Source organism: Megalobrama amblycephala, linkage group LG17 (genome assembly GCF_018812025.1).
Source record: "Megalobrama amblycephala isolate DHTTF-2021 linkage group LG17, ASM1881202v1, whole genome shotgun sequence".
In the NCBI taxonomy this organism is placed as follows: Eukaryota; Metazoa; Chordata; class Actinopteri; order Cypriniformes; family Xenocyprididae; genus Megalobrama; species Megalobrama amblycephala.
The window spans coordinates 47,579,437-47,596,687 of NC_063060.1; the positions used below are offsets into that span (position 1 = coordinate 47,579,437).

The window sequence follows — 17,251 nt, forward strand, 5'->3', positions numbered from 1 at the left end:
GCATTGTTGTATATTATCAGTATATAATTTCCTAATTTCCATTAGATGTAATATAGCTGATGTTAGTTAATAACAAATAATCTTTCGTTTATTTGTTTGGTGCATAATAAGGTTCTCCACCTTATTATTTTCAGAGAAACAGTTTATCTTTCCATAAGATAGCGTAACTCTTCCATAGCCACACCCAACTTAATCACTTGTATTCTATGTAGCTTATGCACTTTATTCCTTTATCATTCATAGTATTCATTTAGTAGTTGTGTTAGTTATTGTTGTTTATCTTTTTTGTTGATAAAATTTATTTTATTACACTTGTGTCTTCCTTGTGCTGATAATACAGAAGAGGTTCTACAAGTTAGCAATATCACCAATCTTTCAGATAAATCAGCTGACCACTTTACATTAATTCTAAATGAATGAAAGCCCCTGTTGAGAGTGTTCTCATACTGCCAAGGTAACAGACCTTGACTGGTGCCCTGAATTAGGGAAAAAGGGGAAAGTGGTCATCTGATGTACTCATAACCACACCTTAAGAGACGTGTGATCCAAAAATCACAACATCAGCGGTGACGTGAGTACCAATCCCTATTTTACTTTGTGTCCTTTGATGGACAAAGTAAAAATCACTACACCTGATTCCACTTTTCCACATGCCTGTCTTACCAACTGCCTTCACGAAATTAAAGTTTGGTTTTCTGCCAACTTTCTCAAACTCAATGGCAGTAAGAATGAAGTACTCCTCATAGGCACTATTTCTATTCTCTCTAGGTCCTGCAGTTTTTCTTTATCCATTGATGGTTCTTCCATTTTCCCTTCCCACCAGGTTAGGAACTTGGGGTTATCTTTGACAGCACCCTTTCATTTGAAGCTCACATTAATAACATAACCAGGTCTTGTTATTTTCATCTCCGTAATATTGCTCGTCTCCGTCCATTTCTCACTCCGCGCAGTTCTGCTATTCTTGTTCATGCGCTTGTCACCTCTCGCATTGACTACTGTAATTCTCTTTTAATTGGTTTACCATACAAATCTCTTCATAAACTCCAAGTGTTTCAGAATTCTGCTGCTCGCATCATAACCCGGACTCCATCTATACAACATATTACCCCATCACTTCAACAGCTGCATTGGCTTCCTATCAAATTCCGGATTGAATTTAAAATTCTTCTCCTCACTTACAAATCTCTTCATAACCTCTCTCCACCTTACCTTTCAGATCTTTCACAGCCTTATATTCTCTCTCGAACTCTCCACTCTTCTTCTTTGGGTCTCCTCCATACACTTTCTGCTCGTCTAACCACCATGGGCCATAGGGCCTTTAGCCGTGTTTCTCCTCACCTTTGGAATTCTCTCCCAGTCAACATCCGTGATTCAGACTCGTTATCTCAATTTAAAGTTAAACTTAAGACTCATTTATTTAGAACAGCTTATCCTTCATGATTACTGTGTGCACTTAAGTTTAGCACTTTTGTTTTTTGTTATTCTTATAGCTGTCATGTTTTGTAATTGCTGCCTTTTACTTATAGTTATTGGCATTGATTGTTAATTATTTTTTTTAATATTGTTCTTGTTGCTTTTTTTTTCTTGTTGTATGGTGACCTTGAGTGATTTGAAAGGCGCCTAAAATAAAATGTATTATTATTATTAGGGGCCAAACACCGAAGATGCGTAGGCACATATTGTATCTGTTGATATTCTTTTTTTTTTTTTAACTATTCTTCTTCTTGTTCTTCTTCCGCTCTTGAGTCTATAGCAGCCCACAGAACTGCTTAAGGGAAAGTTGTGAAATTTTGCACACCGTTAGAGGACAGTATGAACTATGTCCATAGCAAATTTGAAGTCTCTAACTCAATCCCTCTAGCACCACCAGCTGTCCAAAGTTGCACTCATGTTTATGTTAATAACTTTTGATCCGTATGGCCTAGAAACAAAATTCTTTTTTTCCTCTGATTCATTGGGTCCAGAGAAATCAATTGCACCATAGTTTTCTGAAAAACCTACTTTTTCAAACTCCTTCTAGGCCGGTACGAAAATTTTTTGTTTTGGCTTATAACTTCTGATGGGTTTGGCCAAAAATCACAATTGGGTCTCGTTAGATTCGGGGCATCATGCCGAGTTGACTGATGTCCAATTTTCCCATATCAGCCATTTTGACCCTCAGCCATTTTGAATTTTGTGCTATAATGCTGTATTTTATGAACACATTAGTGTATCATTACAAAACTCGGTATGGGTCATCAGCACAATTCCCTGAAGGAGCCTGAGAAGTTTCAGACCAGCTCCACCTAGTGGAGAATTTTTTTCCCCATTTGCTTATAACTTTTGATCTGGAAGGCTTATTTTCACGGGAGTCACATCCTTAGACTCCTGAATCCTTGCCGAGTCCAATGATATCAAACATGCTAGGTTTTGACTTATGGTTTGTGCGGCGTGGTGATTTTGTGCTTAAAAAACAATTGCGAGTATCTTCGAAACTGTTAGTCCGATCGAGAGGAAACCAGCGTAGGAAACACATAACCTAAAGTATTAGTAAAAATGTCAAAATTTTGATTGGAAGTGGCAAAAGAATCAAAACAAAGTCATCCATGGGTCATTTTTTATGATCTCTTATATATAAATGTCTATAACTGCAAAAACGAAACGAGATATTTGCACCAAATTTTACACACACGTATAGAATCACCATGAGGACACATAAAAACATTGGTGGGATTGTGCCTCATGGTGGCACTATAATTGAGCAAAACATGAAATTTCCATTAACTACAATACAGTATTATGATATAAAATGCTATATTATATGAATGCATTGATGTACAATTACAAAACTCAGGATGTGCCATCTGCACCATGCTCTGAAGTTACACAATAGATTGAGACAGCGCCTCCTTGTGGTCAAATTTTATAATGAAATTGAAGAAAATTCTAATAGTTTTATATAAATGTGGCCTTTTTTATTGAGACTGATCTTAACTAATTCCGTGGGTAATGCTGAGAACATTGATGCCAATTTTGCCACAGTCAGCCAAACTTCCTGAGTCATTTTGATTTTCTTTAAAAACATAATTTTTCAAACTACTCTTAAACCGCTGGTCCAATTGTTACCAAAATCGAATCATATCATCTTTAGACCATGCTGGTAAAATGTTATGGATTTTGTGTTGATAGACAAAACCTTATTCATTTACCACAGCAACAAATTAGAGGCTTGATACCAAAATGACTCTTAAGGCTGTATCTCTGCAATGCTTTCACATATTGACACCAAACTTTGCGAGAGTCATTGTCACCTCACTCTGACCATACCTCATTAATTTAATCGCAGTGCAACCTATTGGTCAAAAGTGATAAACCAGTAAATCTTTATTATTGACTTTTTTGTGATTTTTCAGCTCTTTTGCCTAAAATGATCTAAATAGGTCTTTAATTGCTCACTTTTGCTATATTGCTATATTTATTATTATTATTATTATTATTATCTCCTTTATTTGAACAGTTTTCTAAGCTCTGGAAGAAAACCACTAATCTCCCTCTACAGGAACTGAAATAATTATTGACCCATGATCAAACTGTCTGTCTTAGTCAGATATTTTAAGGTTGATGTCTAGCTTTAATTGTGTGTTTAAATGCCTGTATAATTGTATTATTTACATTGTTGTGGCTCCATGTGACGCTGAGAAAAACTGCTCTGACTCAAACAAGTGACTAAATATTATTATCAGCTACAGTAACACTACAATTAAAAGTAATGTAATATTAAAAATAAATGAACAATACTCACTTCAGTGTGTTGAATCGGCAGTGTTTATCCTGCAGTAGAGCAGCAATCTGATTCACTCGTGTGTCTCCTAGTTCATGTTCACTCAGATTCAGCTCTCTCAGGAGTAAGAGGTTTTTACCCACAATTCCACTCACATACTGACAGGCTTCATCTGCAGCAGGACTCACAAACCTGCAGAAGAAATTCAGTTCTCAACTAAATGTCTGTCTCATTACAAAAATGACTGATTAGACAAGCTCTAGTTAGTTATTTATGTAACACTTTTCTTTTAACATTTAAATACAAAAATAAATATATAAATACTTTAAAATAAAGTCTAATAGAGTTATTTAAAAGAAATTAGTCAGTCCTAAAGCAAACTCATAAGAACAGAAACATCCCACAGAGCAGAAGGGCAAAAGCTCACTAGATCATGATTTTCAATATGAATACAGAGTGTGAAATTAAGGCCTCAAGATCAATGGCTTTTAAGCAGGAGGAGTGAGAAACATCAGCAGAGAAAACTGGCTTGTGAAACTGCATGTTTGTGAACATCTGGAGATTCATAGACCTGCTGTAGAGATACAGTGAATCTGGGCTTGATGGAAAACAACTGTGTTCAGAAAACAATTTGACTGAAAGGTTATCTAGAGTTTATAATGAGAAGTGTGCACAAAAACAAAATTGTGCATGTTAATTGTCAAGGTATACCATACTCCAGAATAGCAGCACATACACTGACCCATAATGTGTATTTGACCTCTAGCTTGAACAACTAAATTGTGTTGATGGTTATCATCATCATGAAAGAACCCACAGCACCTGATCTGATCTTGATCATTTTGATACAACAAATTCTCCAGCTTATTTTATAGCTAAAATAATATATTTGTTATGAATATTTAGCCTGCATATAACTAATTTTGTATTATTTAATCTCGTCTCACCTCAGTGTCTTTAGTTGGCAGTTTGGATCCTGTAGTAAATCATTGAGCTCCTTCACTCCTGATTGTCCAGGATCATTTCCTGTGAGATCCAGCTCTATCAGGTGTGAAGGGTTTGATCTCAGAGCTGAAGCCAGAGCTGTATAACCTTCTTCTGTTACACTGCAGTTAGAGAGCCTAGAACAGAAATGAAAACATTCAGCTGATTAATCAGTTAAACCGGAACCATATAAATCCTTAAAGTGGATTTTATTTTGATCTTTGTACAAATGTATTGAAAGTTGAATATGGAGGCAAACAAAAGACACAGAGAACTTTAATATGTTAGACATCAACATCACTTTCAAGGTTTTAATTACCTAAAACTGTACAGGTGTACAGCTGAATGACCCACAACAAAAAACCTGAAAACAGCCGGAAAATGTCTAAAAAACTAAAGTTTGGGAATGCTTAGGGCTGTGACGGAGGCAAATTTTCACTACATATTTTTAGTCCCTCCAGGATTCCACGATTGCAGAATTTCAAGCAAAAAATCAAGCAAACTCCGCAAAATTCGGAGGGGCTTGCAATTTTTCTAAATTGTCGCATATTTTCTGCATATTTTGAGCCTAAACGCATCGTGTAACGTCATAACAACGTACATTCAGCCAAAGGAAAGCCCACTTCGAAGTAGACAACGTGCGTTGAACTTGAATCGATCGATAAACATCTGTTTGCGACGTTGCTTTAGCAATGCATCTGTCAGTCAGTCAACCACCGCAACAACCCCACTCCGCTGTGAGCGCGCAACTCTCTCAAACATGTGCGTGCACGCTCTGAGTGACATCGTTTCCATCAATCGGTTCAGTTTATCAACAGTGTCTGTATGTTGCATAAAAGAAGTTTGCGCACACACTGTAAACAGCCCAAAAATGGACAAGGAGCAAGACGGAACAAGTAAAGGAGACGCTTAATGAAAATGTATTCGATAATATTTCCAGGGTTACCCCTGTAAAAACAGCAGGCAACTATTTTATCTTTCTGACACTGCTTGTGTACTGATTGTTTACATTTGAACTTTATAACTTATGTTCTTTTGCACTTTAATCTGTTTGAAACAATTGTTTGCTTTATACATTTTGTGAATTCTTCAAAAGTTGGCCACTGTTATATTTAAGGTTCTTTTTTGTTGTATTATAAAAATACTAATCAACCCTGTAAAGCTTGAAATAATATAGTCAGAATATATATATATATATATATATATATATATATATATATATATATATATATATATATATTAAACAGAACAGTTTTTTAACCTTTAGACAAAATATTTGCATGTGTTTTATGTTTTGTCATATTTGATACACCAGGATTTTAGTTTAGGATATAGTATGATATGATGAGAGTATAGAGGGGGCAAACAGCTTAATTTTATTCAGAGGCCAAAACTGAGCAAAAATTGCAGTTTGTTGCAGTTGTTATTTATAAAAATGTAGACCAATGAGATCTGTATAACAGTACAGCAGACTACTTTCATAAAATGCATATAAATATAATTTGTCACTCTATATCTGTTACGGTACACAGGAGGCAGACACAGATGTAAACAGGTAACTTGCGTTTATTGACACCAGTAGAGCATGGGGCATGAAACAGGTAAGCAGAGTAGAGTCAATAGATGATTAGATGATAATAATGGAGATAGTTACTGTCCTTTTCCTTTCAGATGTGGAGATGTATGAACACGCTGGAACTTGGAGATCGCTGGAGGTGACTGGAGCGGACTGGAGCACACCCACACAGAAGACGAGGCACACAGAGGGAAGGAGACACGCTGGAGACAGGTAGGTATGAAGCGAGGAGTCCTTGAGGTAAGCATTAACAGAAGTATATGCGAACGAGACCGGACATGGAGTGCTGTGTGTGTGTGAGTGTGGTGATGAGGTGCAGGTGGCAGTGATCAGTACTCTGGGGATGGTGTGCGCTGGGATTGGTTGATGTTGGAACCTGACGTGTCTGTGACAATATCTCTTACAATATGTCTTGGTAAGAAGATATGCTTAGTTTTATGATGAAAGCTCTATAATTTTTATTGTGTTGGGCAAACACAATGCAATGCAATGCAAATGCATACAATGATGATTTATAGATGAACAAATAAATGTTCCCCAAAGCCTGTTGTATCATATTTTATACATAAAATATACAAAAATTGATTGGTAAAATATACAAAACCTTCTAAATGACAACCATGCCCCCATAGTTTCACAAAATCTTTTGGGAAACACTGCAATGTAACATTTTATATATATATTTTTTTGTGTTTTTTGGTGTTACATATGAAATAAAATGTTGAAATTATATTTGAAGATATTATCAGTGTTCTCCTTTTCAAAATTACAGAGCCCAGTGGTTCTTGAGCTCAGAAAAGTAATAAAAATGTTAGAAGAATATTGATTCTGGTGTATTTTCACAAAAAAATTACACAAGAAATGCCGCAAATATTGCCGCAAATTTTGAGCAATGCCACAGCAAAATCAGTCATTTTAGGCCGCAGAAATCAGAAAAGTCCAGCGAAATCCTGGAGGGACTGCTGGGGAGTAACGAAATACATGTAACGACATTACATATTTAAAATAAAAAATTTGAGTAACTGTATTTCGTTACAGTTACATTTTAAATAGATGGTAATCAAATTACAGTTACATTTAAAAAGTATTTTAGATTAGCAAAGTGATTACTTTGAATTTTTTATGTAATTTATTTAATTTAATAGGCTATTAACGTAAGCTGTTTGAGGATTTTTAACCAACAAGCCAATTGTCGTTGATTCTCCGACTCTGTTAAAAAAACAAAAAAAAAACATGCGCAGCCTGTTCAGTTATTAGCAACCTGCAGACATGCAATCGCACGCACAAAAATGGACGGGAAAACAGGGCATAACGCATTTCTCTACTGGAAATTCAAAGACAGTTTTAATTATAAACATGAAAAAGGACGTAGAGTAACATCATAGTGCAATGCAAGCTATGTCTACCTGCAACAAAACTTCTATATCAGATTCAAAGGATTCAACACCTAATCGGAAAAAGCATCTTGAGGTAGGCCTAAGCTGTTCTTGGTCTTTAAAAATGTTATTTTCCTTATTTATTCCTTATTTTCCTATTTACTCGTACGTTGAGCTTTGTATGGTTATCATTAGCCTACGTTTAATATTTATAAGAATTTATAGGTCTTTGAAAAATAACAAAATCCTCATAGAATTAACATCCACTTAAGCATGCGTTAAATAATGTTTTATGAAGCCAATTTCTTGGTGTACTTTACAGACAAACTTTATATCTTAATAATTTATTACAAATGTTTAGGTATATGGCGTGTCCACGAGTTCATGATCAAAAATAGAGATGCAGTAGTCCACTGGTCATAAATCCAAAGGTTTTTTAGTTTTATTTTGTTCTATCTTTATCCCGGGCTTGCAAGCAAACTGCTTTGTAATAATTTCCCAAAATTTCAGGAAATATTTTACTAAGTCTGTCAACAGGACGTTAACACAGGCACACGCTGAACACAATGAGGAGAAGAGACGTGCCAGCAGAGAAAATACTGCACCATGCACGTACTCACTGTTCGCGAAATATAGGAAGAATAATATAAATATTGAATTAGGGTTGATATGAATATATCTCTGAAGGGAACTGTCTTCAGAAAGTTTTGATGGCTTTTCCTCTTATCTCTGTACAAAGTAGTAGTCTATTTATAAATGCAGCACTGCTTTGTGTATAGCTGTAACCATGGAAACGCTATATCACTGCTGTTCCATAAGTGCCACCTACTGTCAGAGAGTGAATTTGCATTTCACTCAGTCCGTCTGCTGATTCTGTTTTGTGCAGGTGTCTTGTGTAGCATAATTTCACAAAGCTAAAGTCAGACCAGGCTGTTTTTGCTGTTAATCATGAAATTATACAATAATTTCAATGAAAAACAACTGATCATGCACATGTTCATAACATCTTTGTTGGGATTGTGATAAAAATGCAGTGTTTGCCTCTAATATCAAAGAGCTACACATATTTTTTGAACAAATAAACAACAAATAAATTTGCTTTACAATCTGCAACCAGTATTAGAATTGGCCAATTTGCTTCTTTGGCCATGAAAAATCAAAATAGGTGCATCACTAATAAGAATAAAAAAATAAATAAAGGATTATTTAAAAAAATCAAATAGTTTTTTTTTTTTTTTCACTGTTTGTTTATATGGTTAACTAAGCTGTTGTAAACTTAAAACAGAACATCGAGTTAATATGGTCCTTTGTGTTAAGTATTTCAAAGTATTCCAAAATATTTAGATTAAGGGCCCTATTTTAATGATCTAAACTCAAAGTGTAAAGCGCACGGCGCAGGTGCACTCAGGGCGTCCAAATCCACTTTTGCTATTTTAACGACGGAAAAACGGTCCGTGCGCCGGGGCGCATTTTTGAAATGGGGCGTGGGATGAATTAGCAGTGATTGTGTCCTCGTCTTCTAGCATCAGATGTTTTGCTGAAATTACCTGTTAAGTGGCCAGTCAATCTTTCAGTCGTCTGTGTTGGATGCAGACTTTCAAATAGCTCCACGCGATGAGTCAGTTAATATATATGTGTGTGTATTGGCACGATTGTTCAATTAATTAGCCAATTTTGTTGATCATTATAAGTAGTAATAGGCTGAATTGAAAATAGGTAGCCTAATTCTAATACACGCAATGACTATTCATCATTACATTTTTATATTTATGTAGCCTACACAATAATATTCTTTTACACTGTAATCCTTTTGTTTTTAATATTTGGCATGTTTGTGTGATGCGCATCCCTGTGTGTAATAAGCAAAGTCAACGCGCACTGTGGACGCGCCCAGAGGCGCAGTTTCTACCAACGCGCTCTAACAAAAAAATATTGCGCCATTGACTTTAGACTTTAGACCAGGTTTGAGCTGGTCTATGGCGCAGTCTATTTTCAGCTCCTTAAAATAGCAATGCGCCGGCAATGCGCCTGAACACACCTCTTTTTTAGACCAGCACGCCCATGGGCGCACTAACTGGTGCAAATGCATTTACTAATTTAAGGACGTGGCGCTGAACGGGAAAACGCGAACGGCGCCGGACGCAAACTAGCAAACACACTTGCGGCGGGTGTATTATAGGGCCCTAAGTTACTAAACTTGAGTAATGTAACAAAATACGTTACAGATTACTTTTTAAAGCATGTATTTTGTAATCTGTAGTGAAATACATTCTAAAAGTAACCTTCCCAACCCTGTATATATATATATATATATATATATATATATATAATGTGTGTGTGTGTATATATCAGAGGTTGCGTTAGACTTCACCGTCATTTTGATGGACAGGATCATAAAAAAAATCCATCATAATCAATAATTACCCGTCATTTGAATTTTTATATATTAATAAGACATTTATGCGATCATCGTTTCCTCTTTACTATACAGAACAAAATAAACATGAATGAAAATCAAAAAATACGTTGAAAGATACAGTAGCTTACCGAAATCTGTATCATGTCAGTTCAATCAGTGTTGCCAACAATGTCACGTAACGCTATACCTCAGAAAAGCCATTCGTTGACCATAAACTTATAGTCAGCAAGAAAAATAACAAAACTTAAATATAGCTGCAAGCAGCAATTACGGGGCCAAGCACAAAAACGGCACAACAAGCCAGCCAACACGGCTGGGAGCATCAGACTAACTGCAACAGTGAGCAATTAAAGACCTATTAAGATCATTTTAGGCAAAAGAGCTGAAAAATGATCAAAAATGAGATACAAAAAAGCCAAAATAGCCATTATTTTTGCTTATAGCTTCAGTTAGGTTTGTCCAAAAATCATAAAGTTGGTCTTTTTCGATTCAGGGCATCATGTTGAGTCGAATGATATCCAATTTTCCCATGTCGGCCATTTTGGCCATCGGCCATTTTGAATTTTGTTTTAAAATGCTGTATTTTATGAACGCATTAGCGTATCGTTACAAAATCTGTATGGGTCATCAGCACATGGCCCTGAAGGAGTCTGAGTTGTTCCAAACCAGCACGACCTAGTGTTTTTTTTTTCATATGCTTATAACTTTTGATCTGGTTGACTTATTTTTACGGGAGTCATATCCTTAGCGAGTGTCATTGTCACCTCACTCTGACCATACCACATTCTTTTGGTCACAGCGCCACCTATTGGTCGAAAGTGATAAACCAATAAATCTTTATTATTGACTGTATATATCACTTTCCACCACTTTTGCCTTAAATGATCTTAACACTCTGAGGTCTGAAAACGCGCCGGCGCGTTTTGCAGTTTTTTTTTCACATTGCAGCAAAACAGACTTAAAATACTCTGTCATTTTTTGTCATAGAGACATAAGTAATATATCAATTGAAACTATAGAATATCTTCTTTCATTTGTATACACTCAGAGTAAAAACACAATGTTGTGCTTTTTGTAAAATAAAGAAAACTAACATGATGCGTGATTTCTCCTCTCCCTCTGAACGAAGTCCAATCTGATAGTTCTCAGAAAATGAACTGTAACTTAGTGAATACTAATCACAGAAAAATTAAACTTATGTCTAAAAAAACGTTAAGATGTCAGGTTTTAAATCATGTAAGTCAAATCGAAAACAAACCTTCTGTGTTTATGTAATCTGTATGAAAAGAGAGCCATGTCAGAAGTCCGTGATTCAGCTCATTATCTGCTAATGCGGCCACGCCCACGGAGCCAGCGCTATTCAGACGCAAATTCAGAGGCAATACATGCATTCATCGTCTCAATCGTGTATTTATTGTCTTGAAAAGTGTTTATCTGGATGTAAAAGTCATGGTTAGGGAGCTCTAGAAGACATGCAGTTAGTTCCTGTTTTCTTTTCTTCTATAGATTAATTTTAGATGAGTTTTTGTTTCTTTAGCGCCCTCCGGCTGCAGTATGAATTGGAAACTCCATTCATGGAATAGCCTCTTCTTCTTTTAGATGAATTTGTGGACTAAAAATGCACAGAGAGCGCCCTCCGACTTCAAGGATGAATTGAAAACACCAGCGCTCATAGTAATGACAATGAATATTAAATAAATATAACTACTCTGTATAGAAAATTGACATAAGCATATGAGAATCCAATATTTCTCCAAATGTGCATGCTTTTAAACTAAAAGCCTATATTCAGACTCTTTGCATCACAGAAATACATTATATTTTAAAGTATAATATAAAACCATTACTTTATATTGTAATAATATTTTTCTGTATGTTTCATATATCATGATGAGCTTGAGACATCACAGAAGGTTTTTTTCACAGCCTACCTGACTGAAATGCCTCATTAATATGCAAGTCATTTCAGCTCATTACTATCCAATTCTTTTGTCTTCTCAGGTGAGAATGGCCCATTTTCAGTGGTGATTCACGCCTCCATGCATACTGTGTTTCTTGGCAAAAAGTGTCTTACAAAAACTAAATCAATATATTGTTTATATGAAGGAGTAGGCAGCATAATTTTTACATAATTTTGAAGCAAAAACTCTAGTTTACAACCTCCAATACCCAGAAGTCTTGTGAACACAGATTTACTATACTTTTTTTGGCCTTATTTCAGTGACTTAAGTTTTTTGTTTTTTCAATAACCACGCATAAACATTATTCCTTCAAAAACACAAACATGTACATACATGTCCCTCACATATTATTGTAGCCTAGTTTGTGCTGAATACAGTGTAATGACACTTTTGTCATTTATATGTTTATGAACAACTGAAAAAAGCACAAATGTCAGGGCATGTCAAAACTTCTCCAGGCCCCAAATCAGCCTCAGACTCCAGAGGGTTAATAGGTCTTTAATTGCTCACTGTTGCAGTTGGTCTAATGCTCCCAGCCATGTTGGCTGGCTTGTTGTGCCGCTTTTTGCATGGCCCCGTAATTGCTGCTTGCAGCTATATTTCTGCTTCTTCTTCTTATGCTCTGGAAGTCTATGGCAGCCCATAGAACCGTATGGTAAAAAGTTGTGAAATTTAGCACACAGTTAGAGGATAGTCTGACCTTTGTCCATAGCAAATTTGGAGTCTCTAACTCAATCCCTCTAGCGCCACCAGCTGTCCAAAGTTGTACTTATGTTTATGTTAATAACTTTTGAACCTTGAGGGCTAGAAACAAAATTCTTTTGTCCTCTGATTCCTTGGGTCAAGATGAATCAATTGCATCCTATGACGTCAAAATTTTTTAGAAAATTCAAAATGCCGGGAAATTTTTCATGACGGAAAATGACGACATAGGGTGCATTTGAATCGTCTTGACCCAAGGAATCAGAGGAAAAGAATTTTGTTTCTTTGCCCTTATGGTTCAAAAGTTATTAGCATAAACATAAGTGCAACTTTGGACAGCTGGTGGCGCTAGAGGGATTGAGTTAGAGACTCCAAATCTGGTATGGTCAGAGTGAGTTGACAATGACACTTGCAAAGTTTGGTGTCAATATGTTGCCTCAAATTCGTTGCTCCGGAATACGAAAACATTTTGATGTATCGACTTGAAATCCATAACTTTTTGTCGGCATGGTCTGAAGATGATACAGTTCGATTTTGGTGAAAATCAGAGCAAGGGTCTAGGAGGAGTTCGAAAAAGTAGGTTTTTAAAGAAAAACAATATGGCGGACAGGAAGTTCAGCCGACTATGGCAAATTTGATATCTATGTTCTCAGCATGACCCAAGGAATCTACTGAGACCAGTTCCATTACAATCGGTTAATACTGTCAAAAGTTATTAGCATTTTTGTAAATTTTGTTATAACTTTTGACCACAAGGTGGTGCTGCGCCAAAACATTTTCAGTATTTCAGGGCATGGTGTCAAAGACCCATACCAAGTTTCGTAACGATATGCTAATGTGTAAAATACAGCATTTTAGCACAAAATTCAAAATGGCCAACAGTCAAAATGTCCGAAATGGGAAAATTGGATATCATTCAACTCGGCATGATGTCCTAAATCTAACGAAATTTATGATTTTTGGACAAACTTATCAGAAGTTATAAGCAAAAATAGCCATTTTCCATATCTCCACACCAGTAGGTGGTGCTGCGCCGAAACACTGCATGATGCCTCAGGTCATGCTTGTGATGACATATACCAAGTTTTGTCTGATCATGATAAAGCGTTGTAGAGATACAGCCTTACTTCTATTTTCACGTCTTTTTTGAAAACGGTTTGAGAAATCGACTTGAATTCCATAAATTTTTGTCGGCATGGTCTGAAGATGATCTGGTTCAATTTTCGTGAAAATCGGAGTAACGGCCTAGGAGGAGTTCGAAAAAGTATGTTTTTCAGAAAATTCAAAATGGCGGAAAAATGTGCCAATGATGTCATAGGGTGCAATTCGTCTTGACCCAAGGAATCAGAGGAAAAATAATTTTGTTTCTAGCCCTTATGGTTCAGAAGTTATTAACATAAACATAAGTGCAACTTTGGACAGCTGGTGGCGCTAAAGGGATTGAGTTAGAGACTCCAAATTTGGTATGGACACAGTTCACACTGTCCTCTAACTTTCCCGCAAGTGGTTCTATGGACTGCCATAGACTTCAAGAGCGGAAGAAGAAGAAGAAGAAGAAGAATATAAAGAAATTTAATGATTACAATAGGTGCCTACGCACCTACTGTGCTTGGCCCCTAATTAAGCATGCATAAATAACTTTATTGTTATAAAATTGACTTAAACTGGGTGCTCGTCTGTGTGTAATCAAGCACATAGTTTTCATTTTATTCTGGAGACTGATGTCACGCTCTGCTGCCACACTGGAGCGCGCTCACCACCTACTGGACAGGGGAGGGAATTACAGTTACAAGCTACATAATCTGTCAAAATGACAGGTGGGCTGCACAGTTTTTTCATCACTTCTAAAAAAAAAAAACTATCAATGACGGTACATTTTTGATTAAAGCGACCGCTGACCTCTATATATATATATATATATATATATATATATATATATATATATATATATATATATTTTCACTACCGCTGGCAACTTTTGACATGCCTACCGTCACAGCCCTAGGAATGGCCTAATTAAAGTCCAGACTTCAACTCAGGCTCATTGTGCGATATTGAGTATAAAGTGTTTTAGTTTAAACTGTTGAAGTGATTTTCAGCATTTTGATTCTTGTATGTGAATGTTACTGACCTCAATCTCTCCAGTTTACAGTGTGAATCCTTCAGTATGTCACTTAAGTGCTTCACTCCTGTGTTTCCTAGTTTATTCCAGCTCAGGTTCAGCTCTCTCAGGTGTGACAGGTTTGATTTCAGAGCTGAAGTCAGAATGAGACACTGTTTCTCTGTAATTCTGCATCTATTCAGACTGAAGACAGAAAGAGAAAAGACAATTACTCAGATCTATGATGATCAACTAACATGTTTAGCTTCATCCAGCAGACTTTGGCCGACAAATAAACAGGGATATCCAGGAGCAAAAACGTGGAGAAAGACTACACATTGTTCATTTAATTATACTACTGACACTGTAACAATACAAAGGTTGAAATCGTCAACCTATTTATGTTAGTTTACACATTCATTTAATCTCATCTTTAAGGTTATTATGTGTCAGTGTCACTCTTGGTTTGATCACTGGGACAAATGTGTTTATGTTGGTTGTTTTCAGACACACTGTCTACTCTCTAACACTTTACAATAAGCTTTCATTTGTTAACATTAACTACATTAGTTAACATAAACCAATGATGGACAATACTAGAACAGCATTTAATAACCGTAATGTAAGTTTCAATCAAACAAGTTTTGGAAAAGGTTTATTAGCTTTAGTGCTGCACTGTGAGGCAGTGTCATGTCTTTTCTAGTGCTAGTTCTGCTGCCTAATTCAACTATATTTAATATTTAATATTCATATAGACTCGCACATTACATAAACTTTGCCAGCAAATTGAGTGAATATAATTTGTGAAACATAATATGTCAAATTGGCTAGTTCACATCATCACCCACCACAGCTGATTTTTACCTGCGTTTGACGAGTGTTAATTTAAACCATGTCATTATGAAACTGCACAGAACATCTTGTGTGTGTAACAGCAAACTGTTTAATTGTGTTGTGGTTATGACAGTATATTAATGGTAATGTTAGTAGCGTTATACAAGTTGTATTTGGAATAAAAAGTATGCTAGCTAACGTTAGATTCGGTGGAAATAACGTTAGCAACGTTAAATCAAAACAAGTCAGCCATGTCAGGCTAATTAACAGTCCCAGACTTTACATATTGATTGATGAAGCCAATTAAATGAAGGTTATCATTACACTACTTAATGAGATTCAGACATTAAGACATGCAGGCAGACCTAGTGGAGATGACTCTCTTCAGTCGTGTTCACTCTTCCCAGGAGCGAAGCCAGGAGGAGGGTGTTTTTTGTGTTTTGGACAACTCAGAATGCGTGATTTTCATGATTTCACGAGACCCGAGGTGTGTTCAACTTGAAGCAGCACTGCACAGATCGATCGGTGTATGAGATTAAAATACAGTGAGAGCAATTAGAGAGCAGACAACTCTGTATGCTTTCGACTTGCTCTCTTAGTACTCTGATGTCAAACACCGATCGGTTTGTGATCCTGTGATCTCCTGTCCAAAGACTGTCCTCACAGACACCCATCCCACCATTTTCAAAAACTCATTGAATCTAGATGAATTACAATAATTACCTATTCACTTTTCTGCGGCTCGAAGACTCCTCTTTTCTTTAAAAAGGAAGGATGGAAGGTTCTTTGAAGCCTAAAAGAGCCTCTTCCATTATCAAGACAGAAGGCAGGCCTTTAGAAAAATATTCATCAAAGGCCCAGCCATCAGCCTGACTGTTTAAGAAGCACCTGAGTATGTTAAATGAATCCAAAACCTAGGAGGCGGAGGAAGAAGGGGCGAGGGCAGATGTAAACTCACCCTCGCAACGAGAGGGAATCGATTACCGATGCTACTGGCGTATACAATCGATCACCTCCCTTAAAACCTGCTCCTCCTCGAGTCCGGCCGTCTCTGTGACTTGCTCCGAAAAGGAGGTGGCGCCCAAGCGGCCATATTGGACCTCTGGCCCTGTATCTGAGCCTCAACTCGAGACGGACCAGCCTCCTCAACTCTCAACTCAACTCAATTTTTATTTGTAGAGCACTTACAAAACCATAAAAATGGACCAAAGTGCTGTCCATAAATAGTAGATAATTTATCAAATTAATACAAGCATAAAAAGAGAACCAAGAAAAACATATAATCAATTACTCACAGTTGACCTAATCAAACTCCAAAAGCTTGATGAAATAAAAAGGTCTTCAAGTTCTTTTTAAAAATGTCTATGTTTGATGAGGATTTAATAGAAAACGGAAGCACATTCCAGAGTGCATGAGCCGCAACAGAAAATACGCGGTCTCCACTGCGCCTCAATCGAGACCGAGGGATGGTTAAAAGCATACTCTGAGAGGAGCGCAGATGACGTTGAGACTGGTAGGGAATTAGCAAGTCTTTTACA

The 17,251-nt window shown here is 36.5% G+C and overlaps 1 protein-coding gene across 3 annotated transcripts in view; it reads right to left on the reverse strand.

Moving 5' to 3' along the window:
- The window catches only part of LOC125250790 (protein NLRC5-like), a 243,665-nt gene that overhangs the window by 51,875 nt on the left and 174,539 nt on the right, over positions 1-17,251 (reverse strand). For all 3 annotated transcript variants that reach the window (XM_048163565.1, XM_048163563.1, XM_048163564.1), the window contains one exon: positions 3,782-3,952. In XM_048163565.1, the coding sequence (XP_048019522.1) occupies positions 3,782-3,952 (171 nt within the window). The remainder of the gene's footprint in view (positions 1-3,781; positions 3,953-17,251) is intronic.